Source organism: Ailuropoda melanoleuca, chromosome X (assembly GCF_002007445.2).
Source record: "Ailuropoda melanoleuca isolate Jingjing chromosome X, ASM200744v2, whole genome shotgun sequence".
Taxonomy (NCBI): Eukaryota; Metazoa; Chordata; class Mammalia; order Carnivora; family Ursidae; genus Ailuropoda; species Ailuropoda melanoleuca.
Window position 1 is genome coordinate 56,606,987 of NC_048238.1, and position 23,477 is coordinate 56,630,463.

Sequence of the window (23,477 nt, forward strand, 5' to 3'; positions counted from 1 at the left end):
CTCACACTCGCTCTCTAAAAAATAAATACATAATTTAAAAAATATAACTTAAAATATTTCAGAAAAACAGAGGAGGCAAATGTGGCAAAATATTAACAATTACTAAATCTAGGTGATGGGTATATGAGTATCCATTATATTTTTCTGGTTTGAAAATTTTCAAAATAGGAAAATATTTTAAATTAATCATTTTTCCTTATTTTCTTTGCAATAATGGAGACAGACAACACTACACAATGTGACAGAATTCTGGGACAGCACAAAGTCTGAAAGATGGGTCATTATCCTTTTTACCCCTAGTTAGCTCTATATTTAACCTATCAAAAACAGTTTTCTAAACCTGGGATCTGAATTCTTTAAGTCAGCTCTCTATAGATTTTTTAAAGCTAAATTGAATGCATAATTGCAAGCTAACTTGCATGCTAAGAACTTTACATGGGATATCTAATTTTCATAGTAACTCTATGAAGTACACACTGCTGTTATCACCATGTAACTGATGATATTTCTAAGATCATGAATCAGCATGGGCTGCTGGCTCCCTCCCACCACAGGTGACCCATGGAAACTACAGAAAGGGAAAAGAAACATAAATCCCAGGAACTTACAGGCAAACACACACACACACACCATCCCTGGAGTGACAACAAACTGGCACTATATGCCATTTGAAGCAGAGTTATTGAAAAAATGTACCAATAATTCAAAATAAGCATGAAAGTATACTTCCAGAAATAAGGAAAGGAATTGCCAATATGAAATTCAAACAAAAATTACCTAAAAGAGCCAAAATGAAATATAAGAGATAAAAAATAATCACTGAAATAAATAACTCAATGGATAATATAAAAAGCAGAAGAGGTGTAGCTAAAAAATAACTTAGTGAGCTAGGAGATCAGAATGAGGCAAAAGAAAAGCTATAAGATATGGAAGCTAAAAGCAGAAGGGCAGGCATTTACTAATAACAGTCTCAGTAGGAGATGAAAATAAAAATAAAGAGGATGAGATTTTTGAAGAACAACAGACATAAATATCTCGGAATTATAGATCAAGAAACTGAGGCACAGAGAAGTCAAATAACTTGATGAAGGTCAAGATTCAAATCCAGGTGATCTTTCTCAAGGACTCTTGTTTTTAACAACTATGCTGTACTGATTCAATGATAGAGATAAGTAAGTTCAGCATCCAAGATACTTAAGGAGGACTCGAATCAGCTTTGCCAACCTAGGATTCTGCAGTAACTAAAGGATAAAATCTACATTCTCCAGTATTACACACCTTGATAACACTGAAAATGCTTTTTCATAAACCCATAGTATTGATCAAGAAGTATGAGGATGTGAAGAAAACGGGACACTTGTGCACTGTTGGTGGGAATAGATATTGGTACAATCATTATGGAAAATAGCCTGAAGTTTCCTCAAAAAAATTACAAATAAAACTACCATATAATCTAGTAATTTCACTTTTGGGTATTAATCAGAAGGAAAGAAAAACACTCAAAAAGATACCTGAACCCCCACATTCATCATAGCATTATTTACAATAGCCAAGACACGGAAACAACCTAAGTGTCCACTGATGGACGAATGGATAAAGAAAATGCGGTATACATAGACAACGGAATATTATTTGGCCAGAAAATAAGGAAATCCTGTCAATGCTATAACATGGAGGGACCTTGAGGGCATCATGCTAAGTGAGATCTAAAAAGCTGAATTATTCATAGAAACAGAGTAGAGTGGTGGTTACCTGGAGCTGAGGTTGTGTGTGAAATGGGGAGATGTTTGTCAAAGGGTAAGATGAATAAGTTCTGGTGATGTAATGTACAGCATGGCAACTATAGTAAATAATACTGTAGTGTATATTTCAAAGTTGCTAAGAGACTTGGTCTTAAAAGTTCTTGTCACAAGAAAAAATAATTTGTAACCATGTGTGGTGATGGATGTTAACTAGATTTACTGTGGTGATCAATCATTATGTTGTACACCTGAAACTATTACATGTCAATTATATCTCAATGAAAAAGAAAGTTGGAAATTAAAAAAAAAGGAGTGTGAAGTCATATCAAAGGACAGTGCCTCAGTTTACTTCTTCCACAAGTTTAATCACGTAACAAATTAATGCCAGGACAGTAGAGTATAGTGGTTAAAGAGTATGGAGTCTGATTACGGCACTGAGATCAAATGCAGGTGCCACCACTTCTCTGTTATAATTTCATCATTTGTAAGATAAAAACAAACTGTACCAGCTTTGTAAGGTGGCTATAAGAAATAAAAATAATAATAATAAATGATTCAATATGAGTAAAGCCCTTAGTACAGTGCCTGGAATAAAAAGCACTCAATAAATGTTAGCTACTGTTTATTATTATTCTTAATTCAAAGGTTGAGCTAATAACTATAAAGGCAAATCACGCTACTATATACCTTATAGCTATAGAACAGTGGAGGACTTTGTTAAAAATACAGATTCCCAGGGCTCACTCCCAGAAACTGATTCAGTAGGTCTTAGATGAAGCCAGTAATCTGCATTTTTATCAAGCTGCCAGGTGATTCTGATGCTATTCAGAATCTATTCAGATGCTATTACTCTTAGTCCAAAAACTACACACAAGAAAAAACACTACTTTAAAGGCACGTCAACCGTCAACCACTGCCTTACAACTGTCAGCTTGCAATTATAGGATAAAAATTCATTTGTTCACTTGTCACATTTTTAACAAATACTCGCTATGTGCTAGGTATTATGCCAGGTACTAGGAATATAGTGATGAAGATTCACTGACACGATCTCTACCCTCACAAGCCAGTAGTAGGAAACTTATAATCTAGAAAGAACAGACATGTCTTTTAATTTGTCTACAAAGGCAAAAAAGTTCCTGCTTTTGAATTCCTAATGAATTCTGAATTCCTAACAAATTAAAATTCATTTAATCAGTGAGCATTTAAATACAAACTTCGTATTTTAAATTTCAGAATTTCCATAATTTTGAGTAGCATATCATTCTAGTGCTTCAAAAGAAGACACTTCCTGAAGTCTACCTCACATCCTCCTAATGCAATCTTGCATTCCACCCACAACTGTGCCAGTAAGGTGGCCTCATAGATGTTGATGTTTCCATTAGCAGTGATTTGCAAGGCCTCCTGCCAGGGTTAGGGATGCTGCTATTCAGGGGCATCATTTGTACCGAAGTCCATTTAATCCAAATGTTTTCCCTAAAATACTTGGTAACCTTGGCTCCTTAATAATTTTTCTTGTGTTATAAGGTGATATAATCAAAATAAGATACAAAGCAGCACTTTAAATAAAGCAAGGCCAGGGGTGCCTGGGTGGCTCATTCAGTTAAGCATCTGCCTTCACCTCAGGTCATGATCCCAGGGTCCTGGGATCCAGCCCTGCGATGGTTGAATGGATGAATGAATAAGCAGGGAGTCTGCTTCTCCCTCTCCCTTTGTCCCTCCCCCCGCTTGTGCTCTCACTCTTTCACTCACTCTCAAATGAACAAAAAAAATCTTTTAAATAAATAAATAAAGCAAGCATGGTCTACTGTTTTTCTGGTTTGTAGGGGGACATTAGAAGCACCTCTTCACAGGATGTGGAGAAAGGGGATCCCTCCTACATTGTTGGCGGGAATGCAAGTTGGTACAGCCACTATGGAAAACAGTGTGGAGGTCCCTTAAAAAGAAAAATTGAACTACCCTATGACCCAGCCATTGCACTACTGGGTGTTTACCCCAAAGATACAGACGTAGTAAAGAGAAGGGCCATATGCACCCCAATGTTCATAGCTGCATTGTCCACAATAGCCAAATCATGGAAGGAGCCGAGATGCCCTTCAACAGATGACTGGATTAAGAAGCTGTGGTCCATATATACAATGGAATATTACTCAGCTATCAGAAAGAACGAATTCTCAACATTTGCTGCAACATGGACGGCACTGGAGGAGATAATGCTAAGTGAAATAAGTCAAGCAGAGAAAGACAATTATCATATGATTTCTCTCATCTATGGAACATAAGAACTAGGATGATCGGTAGGGGAAGAAAGGGATAAAGAAAAGGGGGGTAATCAGAAGGGGGAATGAAACATGAGAGACTATGGACTATGAGAAACAAACTGAAGACTTCAGAGGGGAGGGGGTGGGGGAATGGGATAGACTGGTGATGGGTAGTAAGGAGGGCACGTATTGCATGGTGCACTGGGTGTTATACGCAACTAATGAAGCATCAAACTTTACATCGGAATCTGGGGATGTACTGTATGGTGATTAACATAATATAATAAAATTAAATTAAAAAAAAAAAGAAGCACCTCTTCACTTTAAAAAATTACTACAGAGGTATCAGCTGGCTATAAAGTAGACAATTCTTCAAAAGTCGTATGTATTATTTAAGAAAAAAATCCTTGAAATGTTAGAAAAGGTAGTAATTCATACTCAAATGCATGTTAACATCATTAAAAGTGATTATCAATATCTAGTATTATTCACTCTTGATTATAATTGAGCTCAAAGAATTCAAGCCTCAAATATCTGTCTCTCCTGCAGTCTAGCTAAGATTACTGCCTCCAGCCCCTAATGTTTTCAGTCTTCTACTAATCTGTCATATGTCAAGCTTAATCTCCTAAGGATCAGGACTTCATGACTCCCCTGAAATTCTAAAAAGTTATGTTTATACTGGTTCCAGAGAAATGAACCAAATATAATGGCAATATTAGTAACAATTATGGAAACAAAAATAGCAACTAACATTTGAGCCCTTACTATGTGTTAGGAAGGGGCTTTATGTGGATTATCTCCTCTGTGAGAAAGGTACTACTATCTTATGTTCCTGAGGGAAGTGAAGCTTGGAAAGCTTATGTGGCTTGCCTAAGATTACATCCTAAAAAGAGCGGTTGACAGGTGATTGGAAAAAGGAACAGGCTTAAATCATTTGCTCTTTTTACTGGGTACCAACCATCCCAGAAAACACTGAATATAATTATAACCTACAAAGAAATTATAAAATTAAAACAATGTCTCTAGAGTACATTATGATTTCCGGTGGTCTATTCTTATTCAGCTGAATAATTATTTTTATGCCAGTGAATACAAAGGAACAATACTAGAACTTGTTTTATTAAGTAATAAACATATAACTTGTGATAAAAGAGGCAGAGAAATAGGAAACAATGACATCAAACCTCATATATGCTCATAACTGAAATGAGCATGGCTCTTTATAGGTACATGTCAACAAAAATTGGGTTCATGTGCCACCATGTGGTTAATATGCTATAGGTTACTGACATTTAAGCCTACAATTAAATGGGTCCTTTTGAACTTTTAATTCTAAAAATAAATGTTTGAAAGTTCCCTAAATAGGTTGACTAGCTATTTTAGACTTCACATCACATTATTTTAGTGAGTATATTTCTCTCTAATGTTAAAAAAGACTAAGGTAAAACCCTGTATTAACCCCGCACAATAACATCTCTGTTCCGTAAACTATGCTCTGAGGTATTAAAACTTTAATAAAGGAGTAAAGATAAAGGGAGAAAATTGTACACAAGATCAGGGTGGAGGAAGCAGACCTAAAGCCTCACTTCGGATACTTTAGTTTAAAACTCCATTTTGTTCTCTCTGTAATTATCAACACGCAGTATACCTTTAAAAAGACATAGGCTAGAAAAAGTACAGTGCTAGAAAAGGGAAGGACAAAAAAACTTTTATGCCAGGTTTACGGACTTTTGTTTTTTTAATAAAGGGTACAGAACTTAGGCTGTATGCTCACTTAAGCATATTATGAAACATTACCCTGACCAAGATTTTCATCTCTGATATCTGTGTAATTCTTAAGTTTGTTTTATTATGTTCTGTTAGCCAGCATATAGTACATCATACGTTTTTGTTGTAGAGCTCAATGATTCATTATTCATAAGTTTACTACGAGAAAAGATACTTTGCTAACACAGTCTACATAAACGTTACCAGAAGCAAGTTATTACTTTAGTAGCTAAAAAATAAACAGTTAAGAATCAGTCAACAAAGCTTTATCATTAGAAACTTATGTCAAACTGTAAGTTAGATCATGCTGGAAGTTTCAAAATGGCTGAAAGCATTACTACCCTGAACAACTAAAGAGCTACATCAATATTTTGTAGACATGATTCAGGAGACCCTAAAATCAATATATTTTTTTAAAAAATGGGTTCACAGGACTATAAGACCATTATATTTCAAAAAAAGAAAAGCAGCACCAACAACAGCAAGAAACCAATGAGGGGATTTAATAAAACATAATTCATGGGGTGGAGTGGAGAACAGAGCTAAGATAGCTAATTCAGCACAGAACTGAAGACACGAATTAAAAGCTCCATTCTCTTCCTTTCACACACCTGCTGTGACAGACAAATCACTCTTAATTTCAATTTTATTACTTGCAATAAGTCTGACACTGCCTTTCAATGATATATGGATCATTAAGGAACAATAAAAAGTCAGTTACATATCACTATAAAGGCGACTCGAATTTCAAAAAAGGCCATATAAAAGTGCCAGCATTATATTATTCACTATGGATGAAAGAAAAGGAGCAAAGGATATAGTTCTTGCCTTTAAAGAGCTGCAAAGATAAAAAGACAACAAAAATAGTCAAGTGGTTAATAAAGTCTGAGATATTAAATCTAATTTTTAAAAAATTTAAAAACAGAGAAGTAAAAGAAAGTAAACAAAAACAGAAATACAGGAGGAGGAATTATATAATAATTAAAGAGGAAGTGATAAGGCAGAAAAAGATATAATAATCACATACCAAGTAAGCTGAAAACAAACAGTTCAAGAAGTATCAAAGGGCAATGAAAATTAACTCAAAAAGGCATGCAATTTAATCATTATTTAGATAACAGCAATTTGAAGGGGAAATGAAAATACATCATTTTTAGCAGTCTTTCATTTTGAACATGATGTATAAAAAAGGAAGGCGTTTGCAATTGTACTATAATAAAAGGAATCAACTCTGAAATGTTTTTAGTAAGAGCAGGTTCAAACAGTAAGAAATCCCTCACTATGAATATCAGAAACACCCATTTGCACCTGTTTCAGAGAGGACCAATTTTCAAATTCTTATTAATGGAAATCTAAACCAAACAGTAGTGGGCAAAGTTAAATGAAATTCTAAATATAATCTTAGGGAACAAAGTTAACATACTGAGTACCTACACTGTGCTTGGTACTTCTCCATCCCCATTGCTATCACCTTACTTCAGGCCTGCAATACCTCTCTCATCTGGACTATAAAATGCTACTAAAAATAGCATCCTAACAAGTATCTTTGCATCTACTTTCCTTTCTCCAATCCATCCTGAACACTGATACCCAAAGTGATTTTTCTAAAATGAAAATTTGATGTTGGTGGTTTTCTTAAAATCATTACAATAGATCCAACAGCCTGTAACACAACATTCAAACTCTAACTTCTAGATCTGATTCCCATCTGTTTCTCCAGTCTTTTCTCTTATCTCTTCCCCATGCCTACCCCCCCCTTACTCTACCACTATCTCCTTTTACTCTATTATTTTTAAACTACTTGAGGCTCCTAAAACTTGCCATGCTGTTTGATGAGCCTGCTTCTTTTTCCTGCTCTTCCTCTTGAAGGGCCTTCACCTTTTGCCTTCATAGCAATGCAAACAGCTACCCACTTCTATTTTCAACATCAGTTCAAGTCCTCCTAATGTCAACTCCCCATCTCCAACTTTTCCAAGAAAGAATTGAATATTCCTTCCTTGATGTCTATATAGATTTATATTAAGGGATCCATAACTTTTACTACATTTACTTGCTTAAAGTACATTGATTGGACTCCTTAGGAGCAGGAACCTAGTCTTATTTACCAATGTATCCTTAGTAACCAGCATAATAATTGGTACTTTGCAGGTATCTGAAAATTTTTATTTTATTTTTTATTTATATTATTTTTTAAAAGATTTTATTTATTTATTTGACACAGAGAGAGGGACAGTCAGCGAGAGAGGGAACACAAGCAGGAGGAGTGGGAGAGGAAGAAGCAGGCTCCCAGCAGAGAGAGCAGGAAGCCCGATGCGGGGCTTCATCCCAGGGCTCCAGGATCATGCCCTGAGCCAAAGACAGACACTTAACAACTGAGCCACCCAGGCGCCCCTGAAAAGTTTTTAATCAATGAATGAATAAATAAGCTTCAGTATTTAGGTAAATTTTTCACTGCCTACCTATTGAAAGCTACAGCCTAGCATCAGTTACCGAGTTATCTCATTTATTTTCTTGAAGTGTTTGATTCACTGCATAACCATCACCCTAGTGTATGTCCTTCCATTCTGCATTTTATTACCAGGCTAATTTTCCAAAAGCCTACATTCATCATATAATAGGTCCATTCATGAACTTATAGTGAATACTATTTTAAATCCAAAAGCCTCCATTTACCTTTCATGGCTCTCCATAAGCTGGCCCCACCTTACCCACATTTCACCCATCCAATTTGGGCTCTTTATCTGGCCAATTTATCATACTTTGAGTCCGGTACATAAATCATTATCTTTCCCTTTGCCCAAATTGTTTCATCCTGCATTCAAACCTCATTCTTTCCGAATCCAACCAAATACTAACCACCTTTTATTGGCCAGTCTGATTTTTTCCCACCAAAACTGTACCTGAATGCTCCATTCTCCATTTTTTTAACCATATACTATACAGCCAACACATTCAGTACCAATCACATCAGCACTTCATTCTTTTTCTTAAAGTAATGTTACTTTTCTCTCCCCAAGCAGGCTATCACCTCCTTCGGGTAAATCTCATACAATATCCTATTGTATTTCCTTTTAGATCCCTGACAGTTCTTAGTTACTGTGATAGTTAGAAAGGCACTGTGGTATAGTACACTATTTATTTTTTTAAAAATATTTCATTTATTTATTTGTCAGAGAGAGAGAGAGCGCACAAGCAGGGAGAGTGGCTGGTGGAAGGAAAAGCAGGCTCCCCGCTGAGCAAGGAGCCTGATGTGGGACTCAATCCCAGGACCCCAGGATCATGACCTGAGCCGAAGGCAGATGCTCAACCAACTGAGCCACCCAGGTGTCCCTACTACACTGTTTTAAAAACCTTTTTAAAAAAGCACTAATATCTGAATAAGTTATGAGAATAAAAAGCAGACAGTAAGGGGGAAAGGAGGACTAACATCCTCCCTTTAAAGTAAATCTTACGTTGCAGCCCAAAGCATAAAAGAGATAAAAGGAGAGGGACTCTGATTGAAATGGGATGTGGGATTTGGAGTGCTGCCTGTCTGGCCTTCCACTACTCACTTAGCAACATGGTAGCCCTGGAGCACCTCTGCTAATCTACTGGAGGTTCCTTGGAATACAATTTGAAAACTGTTAAGTTCAAGCTCTAACTCTAACACTTACTGGTCATGTACTCTTGGGTAGTCACAAACTCTAAACTTTAGTTTCCTAAGATAATGAATGTGTATGAGAAAGTCCTCTGTAAACTTTAAAGCTTTCTATAAATTTGAGGAATTTACCACTTCACAAGCTATGAGCTAAACTGGCCATATTATACAATCTCAACAGTTACATCATACAATGGCATTAACTGTGAAAGAATTCTATATTTTAAAATCCAGTTTTATTTAAAATAAAGCATTCTAAATGTCATTCAATTCTAGGAATCCTAAGTCCTCTGTCTTGTTTCTTCTACTTGGACTTAACTTTCTAATCTCTATTTGGGGAGCAATAAAGTATATAATGATTAAGAGTACATGCTTTCAAGTTGGGCAGACTTGGTTTGAAGGCCAGCTTCACCACTAATTAGGTGGGTAAACTTGGGTATGTTACACAATCTCTTCAAACCTTAATTTTCTCATCTCGAAAATGAAAACAGCATTATCAGCTTTTCAGTTGCTGCTAGATTAAGGAAGATAATCTGAACAAACTGTTTAGCACACAGTATGAAACCCAGTGAGAAATCAGTAAAAGTTAACTATTATTTTCCTTTTGGGAAGAGCTGTGGGAGAGTTGAAGCACTTTGGGTTAATGTAGCATTCAATATTCCTTTTCCTTTTTGTTCTTGGGCAAAGAGTTAGAGCACCAAAAGCAAAATATAGTAGTAAAGTCTATAAATGAAAAAGCACGACACCTTTAACAACTCAAGAGTACCAAGTTATAAAACAGATGGTTTCTTTCCAGACATCCTATAACAAATAGCATTTCTTTCCTGCTGAATTTTTTAAATCTTCTTTAAAGCACAGACAATGCCTTGTTGTTCTTAGTTTACCCTCATAGTACACCTCAAAGTCAGCAAATAATCAATAAATGTTTATCAAAGTAGGGGGGAGGTTAAGATGGCGGAGGAGTAGGGGACACCTTTTTCAGCCGGTCCCCTGAGTTGAGCTGGAGGTACCAGACCAGCAGGAATATCCACGGAATCAGCCTGAGACGCAGGAAGATACATCTGGATCTCTACAAATGAACATCTCCAGCGCTGAGTATCGAGGTACGAAGCGGGGAGCCGTGAAACCGCGCACAGATATCGGAAGCTAAACAGAAGGGGGAGGGAGCCGCCGTGTCAGGGCGCCGGGAAGCGGTAGCCACCTGCAAGGGGGAGCGGACAGACCGCGGACCCGCACGCTTGAGACAGCAGGCTGAGAAGGGAGCTCCGGGAGCGCACGCGGGACGGCTGGCGGTTGGCGGGCCACCTGCACGGGGGAGCAGGCGGACTCGCGGACGGCACCCGCGAGACAACAGACTTAGAACGCGAGCTCCAGGAGCGCGCGCGCAGGGCGGCTGGCGGGCCACCTGCACCGGGGAGCGGGCGGACCGCGGACCCGCACTCTGGAAACGGCAGACTGAGTCCGTGAGCCGGGAGCGTGCACCACCAAGCATCTCACGGAGCTCCGGAGCTCCGGTGTGCTCACTGGATCGAGGCTGAGACCGGGAGCTCCGGGAGCGTCCGCGGGGCGGCTGGCGGCTGGAGGGCCACCTGCACGGGGGAGCAGGCGGACTCGCGGTCAGCACCCGTGAGACACCAGACTGAGACGGGGAGCTCCGGGAGCCCGCGCGGGGCGGCTGGCGGCGGGCGGGGTTGGAAACACAAAGGACAGAGACGTGCCGGCCCTGGAAGTGAGGGCTGGGACGCCGGGTGTGGGGCGCACAGCCCGGGATGCTGCAGGGTTGAGCAGCACCAACAGAAACAGAGTTAAAGTGGCCAGAACATCAGTGGAGAACGATCCGCGATCCCTCTGTTCTGAGACAGAGGCTGAATTTCAGCCGCTGCTGCTCTCTCAGAAGAGGCATAGCAAACCGCCAGGGAAAGCCGCCAGAGAACAAAAGCCCGGAAATACCGGCTCACAGGGTGCCCATCCCCATCCCCCCTCGCAAGGGACACAGAGACTCTACCCAAACAGGGTTTTCTGAGTACCGGCAGGCAGGCCCCTCCCCCAGAAGGCAGGCTGAAAAATCAAGAAGCCCACAACCCGGAGCGCCTGAGTGGCGCAGTCACCAAGCACCTGTCTTCGGATTAGGGTGTGTTTACAACGTTCCGGAAAGGAGTCCCTCATCGGGCTTCTCCACCGGGAACCTGCTTCTTCCTCTCCCACTCCTCTGCTTGGGTTCCCTTTCTTGCTGACTGTCTCTCTCTCTCTCAAATAAATAAATAAACTCTTTAAGGAAGAAGCCCACATCCCTAAGATCTCTATAAAACAAGGGCGCACGGCCTGGGTCCCAGTCAACACTTGGGCTCTGGACAACCCTGCAATCTCTCTTCATCAGAATGACGAGAAGGAGAAGTCCCCCCCAGCAAAGAAAAGATAATGAGTCTGTGGCCTCTGCCACAGAATTGGCCTCGGCCACAGAATTAATACATATGGATGTATCCCAATTATCAGAAATGGAATTCAGAGCAACAATGGTCAAGATGATGAGTAAACTTGAAAAAAGCATCAGAGAAAGCGTTGCTGAGAATATAGAATCCCTAAGGGCAGAAATGAGAGCGAATCTGACAGAAATTAAAAATTCTATGGGCCAAATACAGTCAAAACTAGAGGCTCTGACGGCCAGGGTCACCGAGGCAGAGGAACGCGTTAGCGAATTGGAGGATGGGTTAGTAGAAGAAAAAACGAAAATAGAAGCTGGTCTTAAAAAAATCCACGCCCACGAATGTAGATTACGGGAGATTACTGACTCTATGAAACGATCCAATGTCAGAATCATCGGCATCCCTGAAGGGGTGGAGAAAAACAGAGGTCTAGAAGAGATATTTGAACAAATTGTAGCTGAAAACTTCCCTAATCTAGCAAGGGAAACAAGCATTCGTGTCCAAGAGGCAGAGAGGACCCCATCCAAGCTCAACCAGGACAAACCTACGCCACGGCATGTCATAGTGCAATTCGCAAATATTAGATCCAAGGATACAGTATTGAAAGCGGCCAGGGCAAAGAAATTTCTCACGTACCAAGGCAAAGGTATCAGGATTACGTCAGACCTGTCTACAGAGACCTGGAATGAGAGAAAGGCTTGGGGGGGCATTTTTAAAGCTCTTTCAGAGAAAAACATGCAGCCAAGGATCCTTTATCCAGCAAAGCTGTCATTCAGAATTGATGGAGAAATAAAGACGTTCCAAAATCGCCAATCATTAACCAATTTCGTAACCACGAAACCAGCCCTACAGGAGATATTAAGGGGGGCTCTATAAAGGTAAAAAGGCCCCAAGAGTGATACAGAGCAGCAAGTCACAACCGATACAAAGACTTTAAAGAGAAATGGCATCATTAAAATCATATCTGTCAATAATCTCTATCAATCTAAATGGCTTAAACTCTCCCATAAAACGCCACAGGGTTGCAGATTGGATAAAAAGACATGACCCATCCATTTGCTGTCTACAAGAGACTCATTTTGAACCCAAAGATGCATTCAGACTTAGAGTAAGGGGATGGAGTACCATCTTCCACGCAAATGGACCTCAAAAGAAAGCTGGAGTAGCAATTCTCATATCAGATAGACTGGATTTTAAACTAGAGGCCATAGAGAGAGATACAGAAGGGCACTATATTATTCTTAAAGGAAGTATTCAACAAGTGGATATGACAATTATTAATATATATGCCCCCAACAGGGGAGCAGCAAGATACACAAGCCAACTCTTAACCAAAATAAAGAGACATATAGATAAGAACACAGTAATAGTAGGGGACCTCAACACCCCACTATCAGAAATAGACAGAACACCCTGGCAAAAACTAAGCAAAGAATCAAAGGCTTTGAATGCCATACTCGACGAGTTGGACCTCATAGATATATATAGAACACTACACCCCAGAACCAAAGAATACTCATTCTATTCAAATGCCCATGGAACATTCTCAAGAATAGATCATGCTCTGGGACACAAAACAGGTCTCAGCCAATACCAAAAGATTGAAATTATCCCCTGCATATTCTCAGACCACAACGCTCTGAAATTGGAACTCAACCACAAGGAAAAACCTGGAAGAAACTCAAACACTTGGAGGCTAAGAACCATCCTGCTCAAGAATGACTCGATAAACCAGGAAATCAAAAAACAAATTAAACAATTTATGGAGACCAACGAGAATGAATACACAACGGTCCAAAACCTATGGGATACTGCAAAGGCAGTCCTAAGGGGGAAATACATAGCCATCCAAGCCTCACTCAAAAGAATAGAAAAATCTAAAATGCAGTTTCTATATTCTCACCTCAAGAAACTGGAACAGCAACAGAGGGACAGGCCTAACCCACTGACAAGGAAGGAGTTGACCAAGATTAGAGCAGAAATCAATGAATTAGAGACCAGAACCACAGTAGAGCAGATCAACAGGACTAGAAGCTGGTTCTTTGAGAGAATCCATAAAATTGATAGACCACTGGCAAAACTTGTCCAAAAACAAAGAGAAAGGACTGAGATTATTAAAATTATGACTGAAAAGGGAGAGGTCACGACCAGCACCATTGAAATTGCAAGGATTATTAGAAACTTTTATCAACAGCTATATGCCAAAAAACTAAACAATCTGGAAGAGATGGAGGCCTTCCTGGAAACCTATAAACTACCAAGACTGAAACAGGAAGAAATAGATTTCTTAAATAGGCCAATTAACTATGAAGAAATTGAGTCAGTGATAAACAACCTTCCAAATAATAAAACTCCAGGCCCAGACGGTTTTCCTGGGGAATTCTACCAAACATTCAAAGAAGAAATAATACCTATTCTCCTAAAGCTATTTCAAAAAATAGAAACAGAAGGAAAGCTACCAAACTCATTCTATGAGGCTAATATTACCTTGATCCCCAAACCAGGCAAAGACCCCCTCAAAAAGGAGAATTACAGACCGATTTCTCTAATGAATATGGATGCCAAAATCCTCAACAAGATCCTTGCTAATAGAATCCAACAGTACATTAAAAGGATTATCCATCATGACCAAGTGGGATTCATACCTGGGATGCAAGCATGGTTCAACACTCGCAAATCAATCAATGTGATACATCATATCAACAAGAAAAGACTCAAGAACCATATGATCCTCTCAATTGATGCAGAAAAAGCATTTGACAAAATACAGCATCCTTTCCTGATTAAAACCCTTCAGAGTGTAGGAATAGAGGGTACATTTCTCAATCTCATAAAAGCCATCTATGAAAAGCCTACTGCAAGCATTATTCTCAATGGGGAAAAGCTGGAAGCCTTTCCCTTAAGATCAGGAACACGACAAGGATGCCCACTCTCGCCACTATTATTCAACATAGTACTAGAAGTCCTTGCAACAGCAATCAGAAGACAAAAAGGGATCAAAGGTATCCAAATCGGCAAAGAAGAAGTCAAACTGTCTCTCTTTGCAGATGACATGATACTCTATATGGAAAACCCAAAGGAATCCACTCCCAAACTATTAGAAGTTATAGAACAATTCAGTAAGGTGGCAGGATACAAAATCAATGCCCAGAAATCAGTTGCATTTCTATACACGAATAACGAGACTGAAGAAAGAGAAATTAGGGAATCCATCCCATTTACAATAACACCAAAAACCATGCGTTACCTTGGAATTAACTTAACCAGAGACGTAAAGGACCTATATGCTAGAAACTATAGATCACTTTTGAAAGATATTGAGGAAGACATAAAAAGATGGAAAAATATTCCATGCTCATGGATTGGAAGAATTAACATAGTTAAAATGTCCATACTACCCAGAGCAATCTACACTTTCAATGCTATCCCGATCAAAATACCGAGGACATTTTTCAAAGAACTGGAACAAATAGTCCTTAAATTTGTATGGAACCAGAAAAGGCCCCGAATCTCCAAGGAACTGTTGAAAAGGAAAAACAAAGCTGGGGGCATCACAATGCCGGATTTCGAGCTGTACTACAAAGCTGTGATCACAAAGACAGCATGGTACTGGCACAAAAACAGACACATCGACCAATGGAACAGAATAGAGAACCCAGAAATGGACCCTCGGCTCTTTGGGCAACTAATCTTTGATAAAGCAGGAAAAAACATCCGGTGGAAAAAAGACAGTCTCTTCAATAAATGGTGCTGGGAAAATTGGACAGCTACATGCAAAAGAATGAAACTTGACCACTCTCTCACACCATACACAAAAATAAACTCCAAATGGATGAAAGACCTCAATGTGAGACAGGAATCCATCAAAATTCTAGAGGAGAACATAGGCAACAACTTCTATGACATCGGCCAGAGCAACCTTTTTCACGACACATCTCCAAAGGCAAGAGAAATAAAAGATAAAATGAACTTATGGGACTTTATCAGGATAAAGAGCTTCTGCACAGCCAAGGAAACAGTCAAAAAAACTAAGAGACAGCCCACGGAATGGGAGAATATATTTGCAAAGGACACCACAGATAAAGGACTGGTATCCAAGATCTACAAAGAACTTCTCAAACTCAATACACGAGAAACAAATAAACAAATCATAAAATGGGCAGAAGATATGAACAGACACTTTTCCAATGAAGACATACAAATGGCTAACAGACACATGAAAAAATGTTCAAAATCATTAGCCATCAGGGAAATTCAAATCAAAACCACACTGAGATACCACCTTACGCCAGTTAGAATGGCAAAGATAGACAAGGCAAGAAACAACAATTGTTGGAGAGGATGTGGAGAAAGGGGATCCCTCCTACATTGTTGGTGGGAATGCAAGTTGGTACAGCCACTCTGGAAAACAGTGTGGAGGTCCCTTAAAAAGTTAAAAATTGAACTACCCTATGACCCAGCCATTGCACTACTGGGTGTTTACCCCAAAGATACAGACGTAGTAAAGAGAAGGGCCATATGCACCCCAATGTTCATAGCTGCATTGTCCACAATAGCCAAATCATGGAAGGAGCCGAGATGCCCTTCAACAGATGACTGGATTAAGAAGCTGTGGTCCATATATACAATGGAATATTACTCAGCTATCAGAAAGAACGAATTCTCAACATTTGCTGCAACATGGACGGCACTGGAGGAGATAATGCTAAGTGAAATAAGTCAAGCAGAGAAAGACAATTATCATATGATTTCTCTCATCTATGGAACATAAGAACTAGGAGGATCGGTAGGGGAAGAAAGGGATAAAGAAAAGGGGGGTAATCAGAGGGGGGAATGAAACATGAGAGACTATGGACTGTGAGAGGCAAACTGAGGACTTCAGAGGGGAGGGGGTGGGGGAAGGGGATAGCCTGGTGATGGGTAGTAGGGAGGGCACGTATTGCATGGTGCACTGGGTGTTATACGCAACTAATGAAGCATCAAACTTTGCATCGGAATCTGGGGATGTACTGTATGGTGAATTAACACAATATAATAAAATAAAATTAAAAAAAAAAAAAAATAAAATGAAAAAAAAAATGTTTATCAAAGTAAATAAATATTCCTAAAATCAGAAATTTACCATAAAATGAATAACTTCAAAGCAACTGCCCCCTTTTAAAGTGGAATGTTTGAAAGTGGAATGTTTGCTTCCTATCAGAAATATCACTAAGCATGATGTATTTCTTGTAAAAATTGAAGCTTAAATATATAAGTATAATTTTAGGAAAGATGCTAATTAGATAAAAATCATTCTCAATTTGAAAAGGGAAACTGCATTATCTTTAAAATAATAAACATAAACATATGTTCAGGTCCTTTATTTTTTTTATAAAAATTTTTTATTATGTTATGTTAGTCACCATATAGTACATCCCAAGTTTTTGATATAAAGTTCTACGATTCATTACTTGCGTATAACACCCAGTGCACCATGCAATATGTGTCCTCTTAATACCCATCACCGGCCTATCCCCATCCCCCAGCCCCCTCCCCTCTGAAGCCCTCAGCTGGTTTCCCAGAGTCCATAGTCTCTCATGGTTCATTCCCTCTTCTTTTTACCTCCCCCTTCCTTCTTCCCTTTCTTCTCCTACAGATCTTCCTACTTCTTATGTTCCATAAATGAGTGAAACCATACGATAATTGTCTTTCTCTGCTTGACTTATATGTCCAAGTCCTTTAAAGAATACTTCTTGCCATACAGAATTAAGTAACTAATAAGAAAACTGTTGGGGATATAAGAATTAAATCAAAGCAAAGGAACACTATGCAGTTGTTTTTTTAGAAAGTAGAAGTATATGTACCACTATGGAAAAATGTTCAGGAAACATCTAGGTAAAACAAACAAGTTGCAGAAGAGTATATATGGTATGATTCCATTTGTGTTTGTGTGTTTTTAAAGGTATATAAACAGATTTACATACAGAAAATTTTCCAAAGACTATTCAAGATCCCACTCACATTCTATAACAAATTAAGAAAGCCAAATCACTATCAATTTAATATTTCATAACATTAAAATGAAATGATATTCTTTAAAGAAGTGTTTTAAATGTAACATAAAAACAATAGATTTAAACCCCCATGTGGCCCTAAGCCTGATTATCAAAGGGATTGGGTAGAGGTTGTCACAAAAACTCTTTTTTCCTGGATGCTCTATCAGTAAACTTTAAATGGAAGACTAGCTCACTGATTAGAAAAACAAAAATTTTTTATATAGACAAAAGACATTTTTTAAAAATTTCCAAATGTTTAATGTTCATGTTACTTGAATTGACACGTACATTAAAAGTTAACTGGAGAAATCACTGATTTATGTTAGCATTAGACATTTATTACTATTACCTTTTGCTTTAATTAAATGTGTCCAACCATATGAAGAACTAAGATACTTATGAGGTTTGGGTTTTTTTCTTTTGTTTTTTTAAACACATGACTAAAATGACTTTGGTAGAGTGACACCATAACTGGGTAGCTGCTTTTCCAATTCTCTTAACAGCTACATGGAACATTAAGTGCTTGCTTGAATTTGAAGCCAAGACAACAGGAAAAACAACCCAACAATTCCTCCTAAAATAGCTTTTTAGATTAACTAGAATATGTTTAAATATATTTAGGTCATTATTTCAGACCAGAAAACATATGGCTTTATCTTATGTCCAAAAGGGTCAAAACGATATCTACCATCATAATAAATTTCTATACTAATCTAAATAACATCTTTTTTAAAATCCCAGAACAATGGACTAGAAGTCAGATGTAGATACTACTCCTGGCTCTGCCACTTATTAGCTGGAAACTGTGAGCAAATAATTGAGTATCTCTGACCCTAGGTTTCCCCACTTACATAAAATATGAGGGCTTGACAAGATTACCTCTAAGCATCCTTTTCCAAGTGTGAAAGTCTTACTTGCTTTGTGACGGTGAAAAATATCAAGAGATACTTTTATTTGGTGATTCTTAACTGCTATATGACAGCAAAGAATGTTAAGGAAGAGATACTTATATTTCATACAGAAATACTACAATTATGTATGCCCTCTGCTGGAGATTATTAAAAGAGAAACATACTGTTTCCTTTAAGGTTTCTACTCAGAAACTTTTTTCTACAGGGCTGAACTTTTTACTTGGCATAAAATACGTATTTCAGATTACACTATCTTTTTGTGCTGTTATGTGGAGAATTGACCAAGCACCCTGTCATTTAAATACGATTTTATTCTCTTTGGAAAATTCTGAAATACAGCCTTAGTCAAATGACTAACTTTCACTGTAACAGTAAAATATCTTTGGTCCATGGTAGGTTTTCATTTTTTTTAAGCTAATAATCTAAAGATGTTTACCTTTGGCAGCATGGGAGTATCCCTCTTCTTCTTTTTTTCTGAATTAGGGTCATCTAGTAAGTCTGGCTCAAAAGTATAAAGTTCAGTAAGCTCATTCATGGTAAAATGACGCTCAACCTGCTGCTGATCAACAACTCGAAAAGAGAGTGACTGCTTAGTTACTTGCCGATCATAAATCTTATCTTCCATGGTTCCCTTTGTAAAAAGAAGGAACAATATATAAATAAATTTTGTACACATGAAACTTAATCAAGGAGAAATATAATTATTGGTTAATATAAAACAGCAAAACTTCATAGTAATATACTGCCATAAAGCAAGTTTTATTAGCAATGCTGCTTAATTCATGAGAGATTTCATCTGTTCACCATAGTTTACCTTGACAAAGAAGGAAACTACATTACTGATAATCATCTTGTATTATCTGACCAATACACATTCAGGTTTTGCATTATATATTTCTGTACTTAGTGGAAGAAGAGTAGTTAGACACCAAGGTGAAGAGAAATAAAGAAGTACATGAAGTAAGATTTTAGAGGGTTATAAAAATAATTCAAGAGAGCAGTTTAAATCCTTCTCAGTTGAATATAATAAGCTCCCAATAATCACTATAAACAGTACTTCTATCAAGTTTTACTTTCTATAATTTCAGGACAGAAAATTAACAAATAAAATGCCATATCTATTACATATATATCACTTTAAGCCAGAATATAAAAGAGCTTTTAATTTAAATGACAGGAAAGGGGTTACACTGCGGTTTGCCAATTATAATAAGTACTAAAGAAGACCAAATGAGCAAGGATCAATCTACCAATAAAACTCAGTCTCTGGTTCAGAAGCCCAGATCTGGAGGCAGGTGGAGAGAATCTCAATCTGTTCCCAAAACAGATGTACCAGTAAAAAGGCAACTTGATTCTATAAACCTGTATCACCTTATACGCATCCACCTCTTTGATTTTACTCATTTTTCTTAAATTTCAGTTTCTGCTTTTTAATATCTGAGTTTATGTTTAAAGGAAATGACTTTAATATACTTCTCCTAGAAAGTATTAAATATTCTTGATAATGATTTTTTGTTATTATAAGTTAACTTTTTCTTCCTATTTATCCATATTCTTCAAATTAAGAGAGTATCTGGTAGCCACTGAAAACAATGATCGTTTGACCTTTACATCTATAAGCAAATTAGATTAACTTATTTGCTTTTCTATGTATGCTAAGTAAAAGAACTATAAATGTTTAACTTTTCTGAACAAGCAAGAAAATTCTAAATCTATTTACCTATGCAAATCCATCTCAATCTGAGAAAGCTGACATGACAGACAAGGATGAACTACAAAACAGAAAATCATGAAAGGCCAAAACAGACTTCTGCTGCTTTATGTATAGTATTAGGGTTGATGTTTTCAATTTCATTTTCTTCTCTATAATGCATATATGTTCGACACTCCAAAAACATTATCAATTTCACCCAACCTTTCACTATGAAAAAGAGAATATAAATCGTAAACCTACCTGAGCTAAGAACCTATATACATACACAGGTTTAGTCTGTCCAAAGCGATAAACTCGGAATATACTCTGGATGTCATAAGATGGATTCCAAGAAGCATCAAATATAATCACTCGATTAGCAGCTACCAGATTAATTCCAAGAGATCCTGCTTTGGTGGAAATGATAAACAATCGTCCTCTGAAAATAAAAACATGTATAAATGCTTTAGTAATAAGTGCTTCATAGATATTTTAATTGTGATTTGACTTTTTAATCCTAAGGAAGTATTTTGAACACTTAGGAGTTCAAAGAATTCATTTCTCACTTACTGAAGAAAAGAAGACATGTCTAAGGAGTCAGGTTGATGATTTATATGCACAGGAAGAAAATTACTGCTGGAAAATTAGAGTCTGATTTAGGAATAAAGATATATATGTGATGGGTATTAAGGAGGGCACGTATTGCATGGTGCACTGGGTGTTATACACAAGGATGAATCATGGAACTTTACATCAAAAACTATGGATGTACTGTATGGTGACTAACATAATACAACAACAAATTATTAAATAAAAAAAGAAATGCAACTTAAAAAAAGATATATATGGACTCTGGGAAACAAACTGAGGGCTTTAGAGGGGAGGCGGGTGGGGGAATGGGATAGGCTGGTGATGGGTATTAAGGAGGGCACATATTGCATGGTGCACTAGGTGTTATACGCAAGTAATGAATCATGGAACTTTACATTAAAAACTTGGGATGTACTGTATGGTGACTAACATAATAAACAATTTTTATTAAAAAATATATATGGAAAGCACATGTTTACAAAGTATTCAAGGTATATACAGATTCTGAGTAAATGTAGAAAATCCATATATAACTCAAAATTCCATACTGTGTTCAATACTGTTATGAGCAAGCACTAAGTACATCAAAATGAAGGATAGCGTGCAAGGGCCTAAGTGTAATGGGGTGAGTGACAGGCAATTATAATATAGTGTAATAACCATAGGGAGAGAAATTAGACAGATGTAAGGTACTAAAGTAGCTAAAATCAAATCAAGAAGACAAAGGGCTCCAGGAAGGATGTGTTAAAAAAAAAAAAAGAAAAAAGACCAAAAACCATAAGATACCTAGGAATAAACCCAACTAAAGAGGTATAAGATCTGTACTCTAAATACTATGGAACACTTATCAAAGAAATTGAAGAAGACACAAAGAAATGGATAAACATTCTCTACTCATGGACAGGAAGAACAAATATTGTTAAAATGTCTATACTACGCAAAGCAATCTACACATTTAATGCAATCCCTATCAAAATACCACAAGCATTTTTCACAGAGCTAGAACAAACAATCCTAAAATTTGTATGGAACCACAAAAGACCCTGATAGCCAAGGCAATCTTGAAAGAGAAAAGGCATCGTAATTTCGGACTTCAAGCTACATGACAAAGCTGTAGTGATCAAGACAGTATGGTACCGGCACAAAAACAGACACATTCATCAATGCAACAGAATAGAAAACCCAGAAATGGACCCTCAACTCTATGGTCAACTAATCTTTGACAAAGCAGGAAAAGAATATCCAGTGGAAAAAAGACAGTCTCTTCAACAAATGGGAGTTGGGAAAACTGGACAGCCACATGCAGAAGAATGAAACTGGACCACTTTCTTCCACCATACACAAAAATAAATTCCAAATGGATGAAAGACCTAAATGTGAGACCTGAAACCATCAAAATCCTAGAGGAGAACACAGGCAGCAACCTCTTTGACAATGGCTGCAGCAACTTCTTACTAGACACGTTTCCTGAGGCAAGGGAAACAAAAGCAAACATGAACTACTGGGACTTCATCAAGATAAAAATCTTCTGCACAGCGAAAGAAACAATCAAAAAAACTAAAAGGCAGCCCACGGAATAGGAGAAGATATTTGCAAATGACATATCTGATAAAGGGTTCGTATCCAAAATCTATAAGAACTTAACAAACTCAATACCCAAAAAACAAATAATCCAGTTAAGAAATGGTCAGAAGAGGGGTGCCTGGGTGGCACAGCGGTTAAGTGTCTGCCTTCGGCTCAGGGCGTGATCCCGGTGTTATGGGATCAAGCCCCACATCAGGCTCTTCTTCCTCTCCCACTCCTCTTCCTCTCCCACTCCCCCTGCTTGTGTTCCCTCTCTCGCTGGCTGTCTATCTCTGTGAAATAAATAAATAAAATCTTTAAAAAAAAGAAATGGTCAGAAGACATGAAAAGACATTTTTCCAAAGACATATAAATGGCTAACAGACACATGAAAAGATGCTCAACATCACTCATCATCAGGAAAATACAAATCAAAACCACAATGAGATACTACCTCACATGGGTCAGAATGACTAAAATTAACACAGGAAATGACAGGTGTTGGTGAGCATGCAGAGAAAGAGGAACGCTCTTCTACTGCTGGTAGGAATGCAAACTGGTGCAGCCACTCTGGAAAACAGTATGGGGGATTCCTCAAAAAGTTAAAAAGAGAAATACCGTATGACCCAGCAATTGCACTACTAGGTATAAGGGATATAAAAATACTGATTCAAAGGGGCACATGCACCCCAATGTTTATAACAGCAATGTCCACAACAGCCAAAATACGGAAAGAGCCCAGATATCCACTGACTGATGAATGGATAAAAAAAAGATGTGGTGCACGTGCTCTCTCTCTCTCTCTCTCTCTCTCTCACACAACACACACACACACACACACACACACACACACA

General features: G+C 37.9%; 1 protein-coding gene across 8 annotated transcripts in view; it reads right to left on the reverse strand.

Annotated features, from left to right (window-relative positions):
* Positions 1-23,477, reverse strand: part of ATRX (ATRX chromatin remodeler) — a 310,799-nt gene that overhangs the window by 14,962 nt on the left and 272,360 nt on the right. For all 8 annotated transcript variants that reach the window (XM_034649523.1, XM_019809464.2, XM_019809463.2 and 5 more), the window contains 2 exons: positions 20,731-20,908; positions 19,213-19,407 (listed from right to left, as the gene is read on the reverse strand). In XM_034649523.1, coding sequence (XP_034505414.1) covers positions 19,213-19,407; positions 20,731-20,908 — 373 coding nt within the window. The remainder of the gene's footprint in view (positions 1-19,212; positions 19,408-20,730; positions 20,909-23,477) is intronic.